The 20184-nt window shown below is 37.2% G+C and overlaps 2 protein-coding genes across 4 annotated transcripts in view; one reads left to right on the top strand and one right to left on the bottom strand.

Moving 5' to 3' along the window:
* EFCAB7 (EF-hand calcium binding domain 7) overlaps nt 1–345 on the bottom strand; it is a 30644-nt gene extending 30299 nt beyond the window's left edge. For 2 of the 3 annotated variants that reach the window (XM_075037285.1, XM_075037283.1), the window contains exon 1: nt 237–345. The gene's annotated coding sequence lies outside the window, so the exon portion shown is untranslated. Of the gene's footprint in view, nt 1–85; nt 157–236 lie in introns of those variants that run through there. The other variant, XM_075037284.1, reaches the window with a different exon arrangement.
* The window catches only part of ITGB3BP (integrin subunit beta 3 binding protein), a 35528-nt gene continuing 15651 nt past the window's right edge, over nt 308–20184 (top strand). Inside the window, exons 1-4 of the mRNA XM_075037288.1 lie at nt 308–433; nt 4423–4465; nt 10000–10138; nt 17308–17380. Coding sequence (XP_074893389.1) covers nt 429–433; nt 4423–4465; nt 10000–10138; nt 17308–17380 — 260 coding nt within the window. The 5' untranslated portion in view covers nt 308–428. The remainder of the gene's footprint in view (nt 434–4422; nt 4466–9999; nt 10139–17307; nt 17381–20184) is intronic.

Below are 20184 nucleotides of genomic sequence, written 5' to 3'. Positions count from 1 at the left end.
GAGGAAACTCTTTTACCACATGAACCTCACTCCACTGCGCTCCGGTGGGGGCAGGGGCCTTCTTGGGCAAAAATTCACCACCTACCCTCCCACAAAAGACATTAACAATCCCCTTCCACCAGCCCCTCAATAGGAAGCAACTCTCCCGCCCTGCTCGGCGTCCCCAGCAGCCCCGAGGGACCGGGTTTCGCCACCCACCACCTCCCGCCCAAACCTTCCCCAGGCCCGGCTCCTACCGTTGCGCAGCACCGAGCTCAGCAGACGAACCGACCCCTCTCCCCTCAGGCCTGCCGGGAGCGGCCTCGTCCCGCCCTGCCGGAGCCGCCTACCCGCCCTCTCAGCACCGTTTCCAGCCGGCGGCTTTTGGCCGGTGCACGGCGGCGGGAGAGCTACAAAGGCGGCGGCGGGAACGGCTGCGGGCGTCCGCGATGTCGTAGGTATCGGGTGGCGGAGCGGAGAAAGTCGGTTCTAGGAGCCGCTTCTCGGCAGCGGGGCGGCCCCTGAGGGCGCGGAGGGGAGCGGGGCAGGCGGCCGAGGAAGCGAGGGCCCGTGGTGGGAACGCTGTGAGGCGGAGCGGTTCTCCCCGGCGGCCTGCGGGCTTCCTATACGGCGGTGAGGTTTTTTTCCCTGAGGAGAAATGTGCTCCTCGGGTGATCCCGGAGAGGGGAGGAGCACGCCGTTAGCGTGGGGAAGGGCGGGTTTTGTTTCTAGCTCTGGTTTCCCGTTGCTGGATGCGAGCGGGAAATGTTTAAGATGGTGGCTCCTTGGGGCAGAGCCTTCATCCTGAGGGACGTCGGGCGGGCGATGCCCACTGGCATGGGTAGTACTTTCTGTACGTTATGTGTCTGTTCCCGGCTTCCACGGCCGCCTCACGCCCCGCGGATAAAGCCTGCAAGGCTGCGTGGTAGGAGGTGGAAGAGGGAGAGGAGCCATGTCACGGGTGGGTTGTGCGGAGTTTGGCACCTGGGTTTAGTGCTGCTGTGGGAAGGTGTTGCAGGCCTGCGGTGGTAAGGTCCGTTTTCCATCAGGCTGTGTCTCTTCGTATTGCCTCCAGTGGGAATAAATCCTCTTCATGTTCTATTCTTTGCAATTTATTGAGCAGTAGTCATGTCAGTCTGATGCTATTCTTGCGTGTGTTTGCTAATTGTGGGCTTCTGAAGAACCGTAAAGAAAACGTGGAGGATGTTGCTAACTTCAGCAGTAAGGTGCTGAAAACTTACGCTGCCTAAATATACGCTTGGGATACTGTCCCAGTTTACGGCTTCTTATGCGATTTCAAAGATAATTTATGTTAGAGCTACCATAGGTTCCAACTTCTGCCAGTCTTTCTCCTGACCGCTGGTTGAAGTAATCATGCCAGACAGTAGTAATACAAAGGAAACATCAGTCCACAAACTTTGATTTTTTTTTGTGTTTAAGTCTGTTTCTCACTGGTTGCACACTGAATTTAACTACCATGTAAGCTGAACATAGAAAATGATCATGTATTCTTTCTGCTTTTCCAATTAATAAGACATTTTTGCTGCCAGGTTTTGAAGATGAAGCGATCTGTAAATAGCATAGTGGTGTTTTCTTTTTTCCCCCAGTGAAAGCAGAAACCGAAGAGGAAGCGAACTGAAATGGCTTCAGAATGCACTACAATATTCTCTAGGGTTTTTTTAATGAAATAATATAATCAAGTCCCTGATTCTGTATGTTCTTTTTTGTGCATTAAATCTGTACATGACTGTTACCATTGCATTCATTCATAAATGAATAGTGAAGGAAAGTTTAAGTGTATGTGGAATTAAAAACAATATAACCCCCCCATTTCTTTATTGAAAGTTAAATTGCATACCCAGACTTTCACTGTTAAGCAGTTCCTGTTAAGCTGAGAAGTGGTTTCATCAAAGCACTATTCAAGTGAGTAAAGGTCTCCCAATATTAACAAGGAACTGACAACATGACCTGGAATGATAGATGAACAATATGCTATAGAAGTAATATGTAGTTCTTTAACCTGATAAATATTATGGGCAAAATAATCATTGCAGGTTATACAGCTAGCTATAAACGTGTGCCACCATACTCTGCATAGTTAAGAAAATAAATTAAGCCCTCTCAGGGAATTTTGAACCAATTCAAGGGTAGGAAACTCAGGTAAATAAGTTATTATGTATTGTCATCACATATGCCACATTCTATCTCCTTTTCTTGTTCACACTCTGACATTTGATTCTGCTCCATAGTCACAGCAAGGCTTTTCTAGCCTAAACCAAACTAAAGCTTGTGCACTTCTTCCATGGTGTTTCCTAAAATACTTTAGGAATTTTGTTTGCACCTAGATGCATGTATTGGTTTTTCTCCATGCTCATCTTTTGAAAGATCTGAGAGAAGACACTTTGGCTAACTGGGTCTGCACATTAGATGTCTGGATGAATTTTGTTTCAGTGGTCCTAGCCAGGGACTGTGTGTAGACTAAGAGCACAAATTTTAACTTATTTTGAGTGAATCACAGTTGCCAGAGATTTACCTTCTCATATTGTGGCACGGGAAAGACAATCACTAAAAACAAGTCCACAAGCAAACCAGGTTGCTGGGTAGGATGGATTGGGAAAAGTGAGACAAAGTTGAGCTCCTGAAGCCAAAATTGTATCCATGCAGCTCCTTCCAACGTTGAAGTGCTTGCCTGGAATGAGGCTGCCTCTTCACTGCCATAGCTCAGGGTGTTTGCAGGGGTTTTGCAGGCCAGCAGAGAGAAATTTGGGCTGTCTGCAGCTCTATTGCTGTACACAGTACTTGACAGGCTTTAAAGAACAGTCTTGACCAGTCCACAATTTTCTCTCTAAGAAATTTTCTAATTGTTTATGATTCAGTGGGATTTTCATGTAGTTTCTTATTTATCTTCATCCTACAGCTATGTTGAGTCCAGATTCTGCTTTACTTTGGCTTCCAGCTTCTTTTGAAGTCCATCATAAAAACTTCCATCATAACATGCCTTAGTATAACATGCAAATGCATTGGCCCCTAGAGCATCCTTTCAGAGTAGATGTATTAATAAATATAATGTTTCTCTGCTGCCACTGGGGTGGAAGATGTAATGGAGTCTGCATTCCTTAAGCAATATGGGTTTCTATTTAAAAAAGAAATACATTGTAAAGAATTCCATCAAACTGTTACAGCTTTGCCCGTTGGCAAGAAGTTCACATGCTTTTTTAATTTAAATGTTACCTGTTTACTTGGCTTTTTTTAAGATAGGATACTTCTCTTCCCCTTTTTGTAAAAGAGATAGTTGTAAAACAGTACTCATAAGACTGTTGCCTGAGATATGTTTTAAAGATGTGTTTTCATTCTATTTTTCCAATACTTTAATTTACAGTTTTGGAATAGTAACAAAAATTTTAAAAGGGTATGTTTGGAGTGTGGTCATCTTAATTGCTTACAAGTCAAAACACTCTTTTCCAAGATGAAAACTGTGAACTAAATTCTTGAAATATGATGTATTTTCTAAATCTTGTTTAATTTGATATAACATTTATGTTTCTTGGGGACTGTTCTTATAAAAAGATTTTAATTTTTTTTCCTTTTTTTTTATATAATGCTTTAAACTATTGTTAAGATTTAGGAATGTGCTTTAAAAGTTTCAATTGTCTGTGGGAAAAATAGTCTTAATTTATGTTGACCTTTCTTTCCTTTGAGCATTTAGTCTGCATTCAATAAAATTTTGATGACTGCTCTTTAGAAGACAGCTGTACGATATAAAGTATTATAAATATTCAGCTTTCCTCTTCTAGCGTTGCCATTAACAGCTGGGCATCCAGTTCAGCAGAGCAGATTTTGCAGAGAGAGCTTGGCATGTTCCTGAATCAGTATAGTGAAGAAGACTAGAAAATAGTTTCTTATGGTTTGGGGACCTGTAAAGACATAGAGCATCTGTTCCCCAGTTAAGTCATAGTCTGGTAGCACTGAATCATGTTAAGAGCTAAAATGATGGGAAGAACTACTTTTTTCACCTTGGCTGTACCTGTGTTTTAAATGCCTAATACATTATTTCTACTAATGGCAAAATAATTTCAACCCTTGCTCAGAAGGTATGTAAATGATAATGCTTTTGCATTTTTTTCAGTGTTTATGGTCTTTGAGAAAGATACAAATATACAGTGCAATTTCACTTCAGTGTCTTGATTTTTATCTCTAGTATAAAATGGAGAATTGGATTTTCTTATGCAAACACTTTGTCCTTCTAAATAAGCAATGGTTTTGTTACACAGTATTTTAATCAGTTAATGTATTTGCTTTGGATGAGATTAGTTTTCTTGTGTAGTGTAAAAAATGTGAAACAAGAGAAAGGAAAATGTCTCTAAAATTACAGGTTATAGACCTTACTACCAGAAATCTTTGTGTCTAATGACCATGAAACTTGTCCATATTTTTCTCTTGCAGAGTTAAGAGAGCATTAAAGTTGGACACTGTTAAAAAAGATAACGTAAGTATTTTTTTGGTGTATGGAATCATCTGGGCTGTATATATATGTATGTGTATATATATCTGTATATGCACGCATATGTGTATATAAACATATTTCATTAGAGTTGCATTTATATTGTTACAGATTGGATGTTGTCTAGAAAAATCTTAACGAGGCAAAAAATTACTGCTGAAAGTATTAGTAAAAAATTTATTGTATTCCATTTGTCATAGAACTGCCTGGCTTTAAGTAATGTACATCTGCATGAATCACTTGAAAATAATGGAGAAATAGGCATATTTTAATTGCCATCTCTATTTACCCAAGAGCTGAATGAGTTAAGATCCTTGGTGAAATCATTTATTAGAAATTAGCTCCATTATCCTGGAAGCAAATGTTCTGCCATGTAATTGTACATGTAACAATATGGAATTATGATAATACTATAATCTGCATATTATAAACTGCAAAATTGAAATGAAAACATTAAAGGCATTTTCATGTCAAGGATATAATTACCTCCCTCAGCTAATCTGGCATAATGAAACAATAAAGTACTAACACTGCAATAAATTTCACCACAGTTATCACAATAAAAATAAAATTGTACTGTTGCTATTATTTTTTGTAAATGCAGCTATAGTATACTCCCAGAACCAGCATGTCATGACATATGTCAGTTTATTATCTGCTCCTACCAACAGTGGGTGTTGCTGCAGACATTAATACAGAGGAGTTTGTGAGGATGGCAGTGTTTAAAAGAAGGAAAATTTTGGAAAAGTACATACAGAGAAATAGCTGGTCAGCAAACAAGCTCCCAGTAGATCTCAATGTCTGTGTCATTTTGAAGAGATTTGTTTATATGCAGCGCATACTTGGAGGTCTCACTGGTATTTAGCAAGATAGAAATTTGCAATTTTAAAAATTTTCTAGATACTTTTTTCTTAATTTAAACAAAGGTGGCAAAATACCGCAGTGGCACTAAAAAAAATCATTAGCAATTTAATTAGCAGCTTAGTGTACCATTACCCAACTTGTTCTGCTCACAATGCAGCTGTGACTGTAATTTTGCATCTGTTTCTTGGGCTGTAGTAACGTTTTTGTAGATGAGTGGTCCAGCTGAAATTACATGGAATCCTTTTTCTGTCTTAGAGTTATTCCTTCCCTGCCCCCTCCCCATAAGATAAAAAGAAAGAGTTACTTGATGGTTACCTGTGTGCAGGTTCTTGTGCAGCAAAAAGCTTAACAAAAGCCCATGTGAATGATAAAAACTTTTATTGGAATCTCAGTAATGTAGGTTTACACTATGATTTTTAGGTCATATGGTGCCTCTAACAGATAGATACATGTCAAAGATTTAAAGTGTACCATAATCAAATAACATTATAGAAGGTAGGAAGGAATGTAAGGTAATAAATACACATGGTGTGCATGATGTATCTGTTTTAGCTCTGCTGCATCCATTGCTGTTTTCTACAATTTCTTTCCTGTTATTCAGGAGGCCCTCATTCAACCTGCTGGTCAGACTACCCAAAGCGTGCCTGAACTAACCAGATCAGAAATAAATATTTTTAGATTTTGTAATGTTAGTATGGTATAATTTAAAAATTGTGTAACTGGACTAAGACTATTCTTCCTGGAAGAGAAATTCTTACTGCCAAATACTGTCTTTTGAAGTACTACAGTAACTTTTTTCAGGTAGCTGCTCAAAGGAGTCTCAGCTCATATCCAGAAATATGGCAGTTGAGCAGACTGCTGTTGAAGCAGGAAAAATATCCTGAAAGCGTAAGCAGACTGAAGACTCGCCCTGTTACAAAAGAGATTTGGTGACATTTAAATGCCTAAAGTGGCATTGCTACTTTACTGTAATTAATATTTCATTTGAAGATGATTTGAAACATTTCTTTAACCTGCTTGAATGTGGCAAAATATTAGTGACAACAGACTGAAGATTTCTACCAAGTATTGTTTAAATACAGATAGACTGCAAAAAGAGTATATATGGCTGATGCAAAATTATTTAGGGGTATTCAAGACTAAAGCAAGACAGAGTAACATCCAGGAGCTATAAGAGAAGTAGGTAAGAGGGCAGCAAATTAAATCTTTTGAAATACCGTGTAAGTCATATTACTGATGACCAATACTAACACTGTTAGGGTCTAAATTAAGGGTTAGCACTCAAGGCAGAGTAGGAGAAGAAAAACATCAAAACTGCAGCTTTATGTAGAAGTGCAATAAGATACATCAGAAATAGAATAGCAAGTAGCACTGGAAGTATAATGCCATTGCATAAATCAGTATTTTATCTTCACCTGAATTAGAATTGAAGGTACTGTCACTCTGTTTTAAAGTATAATTGCAGAAATTATACTTTGAACCTGTATCATTCTGTGGAAGAAAATAAGTGTGAACATAGGCTGTGGTACAAGTGGCACAAGAAATGCCTTCAAATGAAGACAATTAAAAGATCAGGATATTTTAATAGGAGTTCAGTGGTGAAGAGCAGGAAAGGGGTATAAGAATATGCTGTATTCTTTTTAGAGGGGATATTGAACATTCTTTATACTTTTATATAACCAAGAGGAATTTAGTAATATTGCAGTGTGGAAAACTGAAAGCCAATAATGGAGACTTACCTTTTATACGACACATTAACTTCTAGAACTTATCCTGAAATTTTGGTGAAGTCAAGAACATCGTAGAAGCTGTAATAAAAACACTCATTCATACAGATAACAAGAGTATGCATATCCATGTAGGTGTGAAAAATAGGAGTATTGTGCTTCAGGACATTTAAATCAACTGCTAACTGTCTGCAATTGAGAAGAAAACTTCTGAGGGTTACATAATTGTCCATTTTACTTCTAGGTACAGTTTGTAGTCCTAGTTTTATATTTATGGCCTCTGTAAATGTATACTTTTTAGAAGTTTCCTTAACTCCTCAACGACTTAAGATTAATTATATAAACGTTCATGTTTTCTATCATTAATTTACTCAGTAATGAAATGTAACCTTTTCCCAGGTCCCAGATTTCTGCTGGATTGTAGAGGTTTTGTCACCTTTGTATATGTAGCTTTGTGATCTGATAGGACTTGCATCCTGATATGACTTGTGGCTTTCACACATGTTACCTGGTGAACCTGATTATTGGCCTTAAAAATACCACTTTTGCCACCTGTACACACCTTTTGAGATCTAAAATTGCTGTAGTTAAATTTTCCAAGGGATATCTGTGAGACCTTAAACCTATGAGGTTCTGGCTTTCTCAGAGTTGTCCTTCCATTCTGTACCATGCTCCAGACTCAGACTGCCTTTGCTCTCAACCATGTCCCCAGCAGACCCTTTTCCCAGAGCACGCAGGAGATTCCCGTGCTAAGGAATCCTTACTGGACTTGAAGATTTGTATGCCCTTTGTTTAATCTGGTTTGAAAAACAGTAGTGTGAGGGTCTTATTCCAGCAAAACAGGACAACATATGATTAAGTATGAAAAGGGAGTAAATGAGTTATTAATTTGAAATTGCAGTGGAAATGTCAGTTACCAAAGTGCAAATATCAGGTTGTCTGACTTGGTTTTTTTGTTTGGTTTGGTTTGGTTTTTTCCCAACTTGGCTTAGGTACTGTGCATTCTTTAATGACTATAAGCCCCAGATCCTCGCCTATTTCATTCATGGTATTGAAAGAGTGCAGTATGCTTACCTATTATACTTTTTGTAACATTAATAAATGGAACTTAAAGAGATTACAGAATAATCATGTACAATAAAGCTTCCAATGAAAAAATACTGTATGAAATTGAGTGACTGTTATGAGTGACATGAAGAAAAATGATAGTTTTACAGATGGAATGAGAGTTAAGTTGGTAGAAAAGGCTGGTTGTTTGGGAAGTGGATGAGTCATTCCTTTGCTTGATACAGTTGCAAAAGTAGAAATAAATTAATTTGCTCCTCAAATTCAAAGCCCCAGGATTGGAACAAAGTAAAAAAAATCAAGAAATCTCTTACTCCGTTTTTCTGTGATATTGGCTTTAATGATACTATGTTTCCATGAGGAAAATAAACAAACATTAAACCATAGGAAAAAAGTGTCCGTTTCACTGTGTTTAGACAGCCCTTCTTTAAGCCCTTGAGAAAATTTTGAAAGGGACTGGAAAAAGTGGTTTTGCCCAAAATGTCCCTTTAATCTTTGTGTGACAGATGTTAATACAGTGAAATCAGTTGTGCACTCACTACTTCCATTCTCCTCTTTAGAGGTGGCTAGTCTTTTTTGGAAGCAGTAGTTTACATGCCTGCTGACTTTTTCTCCTTGACATGAGAGGTAGGTAAGAATGAGAAAGCTGCCCTTCTGAAGCTGTGTTTTCCAGCTTGCTACATGGTGTACCTTCCAGCTCTTTTGCTTAATTATTGGATCAGCTGGTTACACAGCAGTGAAGTACTGTAGGTCTGGTAAGCATGCATATTGGATAATACTTCAAGTTCAGCTACCTGGAAAATCCTGTAACCACTTGAGCAGTGGTTTCTAAGAGTATAAGATGACATTAAGATGCTGCTGATGGCAGCAGAGTCGTCTTTAAGTGCAACATGTGTTCTATTCTGTGTACATCTCCTTTTTGACAGTCATTGATGGCATTATTTAAAGCTGCTGGACTTCTTAGTTGGAATCAAGTTGTTGAAGAGCTGAAGCCCTTTATGTGCAAACAAAGTGTGGTTTTGGTTTGGTTTTTTTCTTCTGTATGTTAATAGTGCAGTGAAATCCCAGTTTCTCAGAGTTGCAATTCAGCATCCAATCTAGAGAGTGAACTGCGTCCCAGATAATCCCAGTTAATGTTTCAGAACTGCAGACTAGTTCTTCTGAAAACTTCTCTGCACAATTCCTTTAACATCATTAAATAACTCCTTTTATGTAATTAGACTTATTGAAATCCTAAGCCAGAGACAAAATTTTGGATTTAAGAGACTCATTTGGGGTCTTTTTTAATTAACACTTGTTTAGAAAATCGTTAGAAATAACTCTTCATTCTTATCATTCAAATGTCTTAAATTCCCAATACTGTAGGAAAAATAATAACAGGTTTTGACTGCTTTTAAAAAAACAAACAAACAAAACTCCAGGTGTTCATGCCAGAATACCTGAATCTCTGGAATCCACGTACTTTTTGTTTATGAAAACTGGGAGCCTAGTGTTTGAAGGGCTTTTTATTTTTTTGAGTAGAACTAATGTTAATGAGGAGGGGGAGTGTTAGAGCAGCTTGGTGGGCACCTGGCAGCCAGTGATGGTCAACCTACCACAACACATAACATGGGCTTTCCATAAGTGGGAGGACATAAAGTTAGGAATTGCTTAGAAAAATCTATTACCAGATAGTAAATGTTCAGAGAGGCTTTGTTTGGTTTGGGGTGCAATATGTGACTCTACTGATAGGAAAGATAGAGGTCAGAATGTATTTAGTATGCAGAAGGAAGTTTACAACTGTTGTAGGTTTAGATGGACATAGGTACTTCTTTATCTTTAGCCAATATTCATCTAGATTCTTTGTCTTTTGCTACATTTCAGCTATCTGATGCGACACCTTTGACGACCAAAAAGCAAAATCTAAACTCTTACTCGCCGACAACAGGAACACGCCAAATGAGTCCATCTTCATCTCCCATGACTCATAATGCACAAAATGTCAGAAATCGCCCATCAAATGGTTAGTTGAACATTCTGTCTTTCTTACTGCAACATTTTTCTGGTTATTGGCTTGATTTAGTAACTTATGTCTCATGTAGTATGTTTGATTTCTTTTTCCTCTTATAGAATTTTAATCTCTTTTGGAAAAGCTGATGGTGATTTTTAAAGCTTGAATCTTTTTGGTATAAATCTTGGGGGTATTTATGAAACAACTTGTTTTTGAAACAAGTTTTGCTTTCTGTTGATTGATATTAAAAATGTTTGGCTTTGACTCAGCAAAAAAAACCCTGCACTGGCATTTTTGTCAATCATTCCATTAATTCCACTGCTTAGGCATGTTCATGCTAACAATGTCCTTTGTTTGCTTTCTTTCTAAGTTCCAACTTTCATTGGCAGAACTGGTATGTGCTACTGACAGTGACTTTGTTCTTTGGTTTATACAGGGAGATGTTCTCAGGTTGCTGTGTGCTACTTCAGATTATTGCAAGGAAGTCCTGGTTTACTCTTGCAAGGCAGTGCAGTTCATTGTTTATAATACACAGCTGAGCTCTGGACTCTCTCATGGTCAGGAGAGCTGGAAAGAAAAGATGTGTGTAGTTGAACCATGTTTAATTTTGTGGCCTTTTGAGAACTACATTGAGATTTGCAATGCAAGTCCTAGTTTATGTACTTCCAGGTATCCAGTGGTAAATGCTTGCATGTGTGCATGCATACATACGTATAGCACTTCCCAGCTCTGGGTCTTTCTCTATGAATATTGAAAGTTAGGTAGATTTTATCAAATCAGAGCTAAAAGGGAAGTTAGGGTAGTTTAACTCTTCTGCTTTGCATTCTTTTATGTAATTTTTTACTGTTGTTTTCCATAGTAAGGCACTTCAAGGCAATTTTTAATTAATCTAACATAACACTGAATGTCATTAGCTCTCAGAAAATATGCCTTTTTATAGTTATATTATTTCCAGTTCACTTTAGGATATCTGTCCACTTAGTTACAGTCACAGTTTTTGATGCAAACTATGACTGCTCAAGATGTATATTTTCAGTAGACTAACCTGCTTTTATGGCTGTATAGATTGTGGTCTTTTTAAGTGTTAAGGAACTATTAGGTTACCTGGTGTGACCTTTTTATATTAAAAAAATACAAAGAGACTTTCTTGTCATCTTTCCCATGTAGAGCCAAAGAGCTTTTATTTCCTTGCAGTACAACTCCTAGAAAGATGGTTAAGTCTTGATTTGAAGACTTCAAAGTATTTATAAAAATAATAATAATAATAAAAGTCCATCACTTCTCTTGTTAGGAAGTTCCTTGTTCAATTACCTTTTCTATTAAAAAAAAAAATTCTCCTGTCTGATTTTGAATTTGTCTGGCTTTAATTTTCAGCCATCAGTTCTTGTTATGCCTTTTTGTTGGGTTAAAGAGCTTTTTATGCCCCATATATTTTGGAATTTATGTGCAGTAATTGAGGCCTCACTAACATTCATGAATTATGATGAGTAGAAATATTCTGAGCAGGATAGAATAACCACTGTTTGAAATTTATCTAGATGTCTGCAGATTTTTGCACTAGCTATTGTACCATATGCTCTCATGATGGATCTGCAAAGAAGATTTTTCCTCTAGGAAAAAAGGGATTTATTTTTGTTTTAAAGGAATGGGATCAGGAAATTTGGGGATTCTGTCAAGGCTGGCTGACCAAAAAATGAAAATTACTGGAAGCCTTCAAGCTGAAAATACTACAATCTGTGACCATTACATCCCTTTTCCTTATTAAAAATAGCAGAGTACTTGAGGAAGCATGAAAGTATCGGGTGTTTTAGTGGCAGTATAGCTGCACATAGTTACAGGCCTGTGTGTGGAGATTTTGGGTTGTTTTGGTTTTTTTCCTAATTAGTAGTCTTGCTAGGAAACTAAACAGAAGCAGCTATATCCTAATTCTTTATCATGCTGCCAGTCTTCATTATGACCTGGCTTTGTGTCCTCGTTACCTGTTTGTCAAACAGTTTTAACACAGTCGAGTTTTCATGAGCACTCGCTGCCAGTCAGAATATTCACAACTTTCCTACCAAGTACTCTGCTGATTCCAGTTCTCCCCAGAACAGCTGCTGTTCTCTGCCAGTGCTATGGTTTCAAATTGGGCATTTGCCCCTGGAACTAATACTAAAATTACTATTTCAACCACTGACATTCCAATAAGCCTTTGGAGGAAGAATTATACTAATTTCTCCCCATTCTTTCAGTGAGTGATAGCATGTCTCAACTAGTTGTGCAAACCTGGTATATTGAGAGGACCTGTATTTTAGAACACCCTTGCCTTCACAAAATGTAAGATATATGCAGTTGATGCATGTTTAATTTTGTGGCCTTTTGAGAACTATGTTGAGATTTGCAATGGAAGGCCTGGTTTATGTACTTCCTGGTTTGGGATGGAGGGAGTAAGCCTGTGTCTGTCAGAAACTAAGGATCTTTGCCACAGTGCCTACCCTGTCTTGTGAACAATTCCTCCTCTCAAAACTAATGGCTTCTTCTTGATTCCTAAAAAGATGATTATTTGGCACGATGCGTATCTCCACACTCCCACTTACTTCACATCCAGAAATCTTTAGTGGCATTTAATCAGCCCTTTAAATATTGACCCCTGCATTCTTAAAAGACTGTAAACATTTTCCCTTTGGGATTGTTTTCCACGAAGTTGCTTAAAGCATTGTCTTAAGTATTCCCACAGATATCCCTGGTTATGTGTTGAATTTTTTCCTTGGAGTTTAAACCAAGTTAGATAGCAATCTAATCCCACTGTTTTCAACTTTCTTCTCATTGTGAAAAGTAACTCTTCCAATGAGCAGCATTCTGACTTAGTTTGTTAGGGAACTTAATGTCTTTGACACGTAAATTTATCTACTCTATTTTTCTACAGAGAGGAAGGTATTTTCAAGGTATTCCCAGGTCAGATTTCTATGGCAGTCTCTGCTTTCATCAGCAAGAAGGAAATTTTGTCTTTGCATGTATTAACTCCTACACTAGTCTCAGGATTTGATGGTACTTCCTGGATGAAAAGGAGAGCCTATGTGTCTTTTTTTTTTTTTTTTTTTCCTCCTCATTCTAAATAGGAATTTCTTCATCCTGTACAAAGAAACCTTTCAATAAGAATAGTTGCCAATAGGTGTTCTCTCTGCCAGATCAGAGATATGGCTGTTGTTAGTGCAATCAATTGGTATAACTCTACTGGCATCTGTCATGTCATGGAAAGGTCAGCTCATACCATACTTCAATTAATTGTTTTGTCATGATGTGGTGTCCTACATTCTCACCCAGAATGGAGCAATAAGTACTCAGATTCAAGCAAAGTAACTGCATATTATACCTAGCTGCTGATGATTGCTGAATTAAGGCTGCCTGTATCCTGAGGGAAGAATCGGGTTAGAACAATCTATGTCCCCATTGACTACAGTCTGAGGCACTGGGAGCAGTAAGCTTTCTGTTAGTGTTGCCACATCACAAAAGCAGTTCTGAATAAAAACTTATACTTTTTTATGTATAAATGCAGATTTTAATTTTGTGGCTGTCTGCAGAATATGAAACTATACCTCAGCCTGGCTGGATATCCACCTGCACTTTAACATTTACCTTTGCAAAAAGCTTTTAAAATTGTATGTAGTGATAGCAGTTGGATATAAAATTGAAAATGCTAAGGCTCTTTAGATATGTTCTCTTGAATATCCCTACATGTTTGTAATTACCTGCTTTAATGACCTCTTTAGCTTTAGTTGATGCCTTTTTGGTGACACAACACACGCTAATAAACAAACGTTTAAATCTACTTCAAGTTTTAAAATTTTCTCAGCATCTCTGCATTTACATTACATGTCTTATCTCTTAGGTGAAAGAAAAAAGGGGGCAAAATGTCTTGTATTAAAATGCCTGTATATTAGGATGTCAATGGGAAAGGTGAACATGTACTGTATTTCCATACTGATATTAAGTATGGACATAGGGGAACATTCTTTTTGCCTATTAAAAGACTGATCACATGATCATAGCTGACATTTAGATGGGTAATTATTCAGTAATGTAGTACTAGCCATCTTTTTTTTTCCCCTGTGTTCATATAGCTACAAGACGGTGGTATATAAAACTTCCTCTTATATCACAGGTTTCAAGTTGTCCTTTTAAACCCACAATTTCTTTTCTGCTTCTGAAAAGACACTTTTATTTTAACTGCTGTAGTGTTTTAATAGATTACACATATCACCTCTAAGTCAGGTGTTAGAGTATAATCTGTGTTCTGTTTTTCTGTGACCAATATGTAAGAAAACAACAGAGTGAAAATTGTTACAAAATTAATGCCATTTGCTATGAAAACATATTTTGCATTGTGCGAAGTACACAAAGTAGCATGCATCTATCTCACTGAGGAGACAGATGGAACTTACTTGTCTTAGGAACATAACTTTCTTTTGAATAACAGTATGGAGGAGTGCCTCAAAAAAGACTAAATACCTATGGAATGCTAAGATTGTTCAAAAGATTTACTTTAGGAGAAAACATGAACTAATCCACTTATAAGATATCACATCTTTATGATGTTGTCCTATGTATGTCCTATTGGGCTACCTGATAATTCATATATTGCCTAACTACCCAAAATCTCACAACCCATTTATGACATAATTTTCTAAAATAACAGAATACTAAATCTTCACTAGATTCTCATCATTGTTGGCTAAGATATTTTAAGATTTATTTTAAATCATTTTATTTTTATTCAAATCAGTCCAGGGTTCCACCATTCCGTAGTACTGGTCTAAAAGTAGTATCTGTTTGATAACTGATGACTGATTTAAGTGCAAGTTCTATGCGTACTTAGATTTAAAATGAAATCTTTTGGGTTCTTAACCTTTAGCTACTGTGGTGGAACAGCTTAAACTTTTATAGCACCTTGTCATTCTGAGGTATTTCTAAATGCTTTACAAAATATTAAAATAAAAATTAATTTATCCTTGAATGCTCATACTTGTATGTAATAATTTAGATCTAGCAAGAAGAAATCAAAGAGTCTAATGCTTATTGTGGCCTCTCGTTTTTAGTCTGATGTCAGAAAGGAGACATATTACAGTGAAGCATGAAAAGCACCTCATTCCAGAGGGTCTGTTCTAGGATCAATGCATTTGTTAAGGCCACAGTAAAGACCTGTTGGTAATTTCCTTCAAATCTTTCACTTAAAGGTGAATTTCACCTTACAAAAACAGCTGTTAGATATGAAGCATTTGTAAAAATGTATATGTATCGGTTGAAGGGACAGTAGATAAGAACAAATTTAAAACACCTTGTGAACTTCTTTGGCACCAGAAAAAAAAAAAAAGATCTTTCTTGGGTATTGGATAGATGAGTATAGTCTGAATGGCAACAAGTACAGTGAACTCTAAAGCTCAATTACTGGTATGCAATTCTAAGTCAGTAATTGTCGAATGCACTAATGATCTCATTGTTTAAGGGGAAAACTTACCAGAAAAAAAAGAATGAATACATGATTATACCTCTCCCACTTCGTATGTATGCATACACCTCCACCATTTTGTCTTTAATGAGTATCAGATCCAAAAGAAATCCATTGCACAGGAAAATAGAACCGTGTCCAAAAAAGGGAGCTTTTACACTGCGGTAGAATGTGAGGGACTGAGTATGTAACTGATACTGTTGAGGGGGGGAGATTCTTAAGGTGGAAGTTATAAAAACCTCCATGTTATATGATGTCTTCAGCTTCAGCCACAATTAAACAGAAAGCATTTCTGCTATTCAGTTGTGACCTCTTTATTGCTGGAACCTAGACAGATATAACATCTAAAGTGTTGAAAGGTGACCACATAGATTGCATGGAGCACAATACCATGAATACTTACGGCCTCACTAGTTTCAGTAGATTCACCAAAGACTATTGTACCGTGGGATCCTATCAAATGTGACAGTATATACTATTTTTTAACTACTAGTTGGAGGGATGTAGTACTTTTTTCTGCTAGTACATCACTGTCCTGATATGCTAATTGGAGGGCAAGCAGAATTGACAAGCTAATATACTGACTAAAACCAATAGTAATTGATACACAGGGTGAGATTTTAATCTACATTGGTTCCAATACGATTTCTGTCTGAATTGTATAGGTTGTGATAAGTTGTGTAAATAGATGTAAATACAGAAAGTCTTTTGTGGTCAGAGGTGTATTATTATACATAACGATATACATAATGAGGCCTTTGTAAGTGTCTGTTGAACAGTCTCAAGCAGATTGCAGCCAGTGAGCCAAAGATGTTATTTCAGTGCAGCACTAACTTTCTTAATCTGATCAGCATCACTGAAAACATTCCCCTGTCCAGGTGCTTTGCAGGGGGGCAATCTGTGTTAGATGCTTATCTTGGAATCTGGTAATTTCTGAATGCCCAACCTACAGTGACAGAAAGACAGTTCACCAACACCACATGTGAGCCTAGGTTTTATTAAAAAATCCATAGGAATGGAGTTTTGTGGTAATAGCCTGTTCCTGTTTCCTCACAGAAACATGCAACTGCTCAAAATATCAGTGCACTGAAATGTAGAAATATGACTCACCATGCAGAATAATGGCAACTGGCATATGATTTATCATGCCCCATCATATGACGAGCTAGAATATTATATTGTCAATATAGCATGTCAGAGCCTTTGGAAGTAATTTGCAGTATCTCTTTGTAGTTGTTTACAAGATAGAGTTGGGGCCCAGGCACTTTTTATTAAAGGAAAATGGAGGTTTCATTGCTCAGTCATTACAATATTTTCATGATGATGCTCTGGGCTAATATGCTGTATTTAGGCAGTTAATAAGATAAAAAGCTTCTGAGTAGAACACAGTAGCTACATGTCAGAATTATACTAACTTCCAGTTATTAACACTATAATCCCAAGGTTTCCACAAATACAAATGTAATGTGAATTGATGAGAGGTCAAATTACAAAAGAGTAATTTATAGCGAACTTAGTGTGTTTCCTTACAAGGGAATCTGTCCTGTTCTGTAAGTGAGTTTTGGGGGTTTTTTTCCTCTTCCTAAAAGACCATTCAACAGTCAAGGTTCATACTAACACCTTTTTCATGTGCTTCAAATACTCAATATCTTATTTTCATCTTTATTTGTTCTTTTCTTTCTTGTGAACCCCCTAGGAGAAGGAACTGAGCAGAACGATTCAAGCAGCAGATTATCCAGAAGAGGGCAGCCTCAAACAGAGGAGGATGCGTAAGTGTATTAAGCGCGTTGTGGGTGTAGTGCTGTGATTTTTTACTTATGCAAGATTAATATTTCATATAGAATTAAATTAATAGCGATTATTTTTTAATACTTATAATTCCACAGGACTGGATATTCAAAGGCACTGAATGGCAGGCTTACAGTTATAGGTACAGATTAATGCAGGGTTTGCAATACAACTGTCCAGCCAGTTCTGTCTTTCACTGGTAGTGTTGGGAATATGAGACTGCCAATTACTGGAGTCATGCTCATAGTACTACGCAATGAGGTATCATAAACTACTGAAAGGAAGGTATGTTTTTCATTTCCAGCCTCTTCTGAAAGTGTACATTCTTTACCTTATTTGTTTGAAGCATTAACTGCCAAAGATACAGGGCCAGTAATGCAGGATACTTATTGATTAAAAACTAGTCACAGATGGTCATGGTGAAACTTCATGTGTGCTTTGCAAAATCTTTTAAAATTCTTGTCTTTTCTGCCACAATCTTATTTTAAGCTATAAGCTTCCTGGCATTAATGGACTTAGGGCAGGCCACAGTTAGTAAAGCACTTAAATTAATGTTTCAGGTGAAGTATCTGATAAACTGCTTTCCGAAACTTGATAGATGTTGAGGAAGGAGAAGTGATAAAATGTGTTAGAAGTAAGGCTGCTGTTGTTAGTATGGCTTAATCTTTTCTGTTATGAAAAACATACTTAATTGTCTGCAACATTGCCAAATCTCAGCTGAAAAGTGAACTGAAATTTTCTGTGCCAACAGTGAGGTGTCAGGCTAAATGTGTTATGCATTTCAGCCAAAACAAACACATCCATCCCCAAGAGTGAGAGAAAGGAAATATTTGTTTCATCTATGATAGAATCTGGTGAAAAAGTGGAAAGCTGTGAACCTCTGTGTGTTGGATTGTATCAGGGATGCCTTTCGTCTTTATGGGAAGTTACCCAATTAGGAAATCCTGGAAGTTACGAGTTTTTTTTAATATGGAAGTTGTATATGCTCTGTAAAACTACTTAAGAGTTTAAGCGTTCATCTAGCTAAAAATCTGAATGTTTCCTTCCTCAATGAGCATGTTCATATTTCTTGCTACTAATCCTAGATAGTCCTCCATCCATTTCCATCCTTTTTATTCAAATGAAATTGCATTCACCAGAGAATTGTGATCTCTTACTAGCAAAATTTAAAAAAAAAAATCATTATTCTCATTCTTCTTCAACACTGTCCACATTTTTGTTCTTGAAATCTTAATATACTGTTGTGTTGTCCTGCTTTTTTATTCGATGCTTCAACTTGTCCTGTGGTGGAATCTTGACATATATCTTTGACATCTATCCGAGAAAGTCTAATTCACAGCTCAGCATCAACATGGCTATATCACATCTCTTCTTCTCTCCTCTACAACATTATATATTTTTATATCATTCTGTGTAATGTGACTGTCCTGTATTTCATTCAGGCCCAGTGCCTGTGCATCCAATTCAGATTGTTATATAAATTCTCCTGTCTGTAGGTCAGGCACACTTTCTTTCCAAAATCTGAGGTGTGTTTCCTGTTACCCCAGTTTTGTCACTAAGAGCTCACCTCTCAGTGTAATGCAAACCTCCATTGCTCGCATAGTCCTTTGTTGGTCAGCTTCTTTGTACTTCCCTTGTGTTCCTGCTTCTGACAACAGGTCATACTGTAAGTCCTGTTGATATTGAAGGCAGAGCGCAGCTGCTGTGCTGCAGCTTGTGTTACTGGAAGAAGTATCACCATGCTAGTGTGCAGTATTTGTGCAGGCTAGTTAACCAACATTAAAGAGTTCGGGTTTTGTACTGTAGTGGGTTTCTTTCACCATAGGCTTAAGTATATGTTGATTCTGTTATCCCTCTTCTGTATTCTGTTGTATGCATTAAATATTTGTATCACAGTTGTACCTGGTGTCCCAGATGAAAATTCCCTTGGGGCTAGATATTTTATGCATATGTTTCTTTTTTACTAACAAATAATATTTGTGACATTTATTCAACTAAATATTATGTTTCTTATGTTTGAAGTTGTAGCTCTTCCTTTTGATTATTGCACTTCAGCTCTCAATGTGTTTGTTGGGTTCTTTTCTTGTAATGGATGCTTTCTCCCACCATTAGCTTGAAATTTCGTTGTTGTAGGACAGTAAGTATCTTCTAAGTGATGGAGCTTGACAGATAGTAGAATTGTTTGGATGGCATGTTAGATAGTAAAAAATAAAATCTTACAGTTTTACCAGTGGAAAGCTGTAAACTGATTAATTGGGATTTTTTGTGGTTCAGTAAATCCCTTGGTCAACAAATATAGACTTGTTTCTTAGTGGCAGTAACCCTGAATTGCAGAACAATTTGAGTAATCATAGTCTTCATTGACATGTAAATGTATGCATTCAATAATTCAGTATGTTTTTTAAAAATTGCAAGATTTGCAGAAGACTAGCAGTTAGCGACATGCCAGTAAAACACATTTATAAACTAACACCTACACGGTAATATTTATGTGAACTTCCATACGCTTTATTTTTACAGGTGGAAAATATATTGTACAATACACTGGCATTAGCATTTTTCCTTCATAGCCTTCTGTTCCCATGTGGAAATACAACAGTGCTAAGTTTTTCTCATACTGTCGTTCTGTTTCTAAAGTTGAGGTTTCTTATAAGGGTGATTCTCCCTTTGGTGGGAGGAAGCAGTAAATAGATTATTTCTCTGTTGTCTCCATTTGATTTGCATGTTTAAATGGTTCAAAATGAAAATAGCCTAAACATTCATTGCAGGAATTTTTTCAATACGT

Source organism: Buteo buteo, chromosome 10 (assembly GCF_964188355.1).
Source record: "Buteo buteo chromosome 10, bButBut1.hap1.1, whole genome shotgun sequence".
Lineage (NCBI taxonomy): Eukaryota > Metazoa > Chordata > Aves > Accipitriformes > Accipitridae > Buteo > Buteo buteo.
Note: the sequence above shows the minus strand (reverse complement) of the source record. Positions and strands in the feature narration are given on the sequence as shown.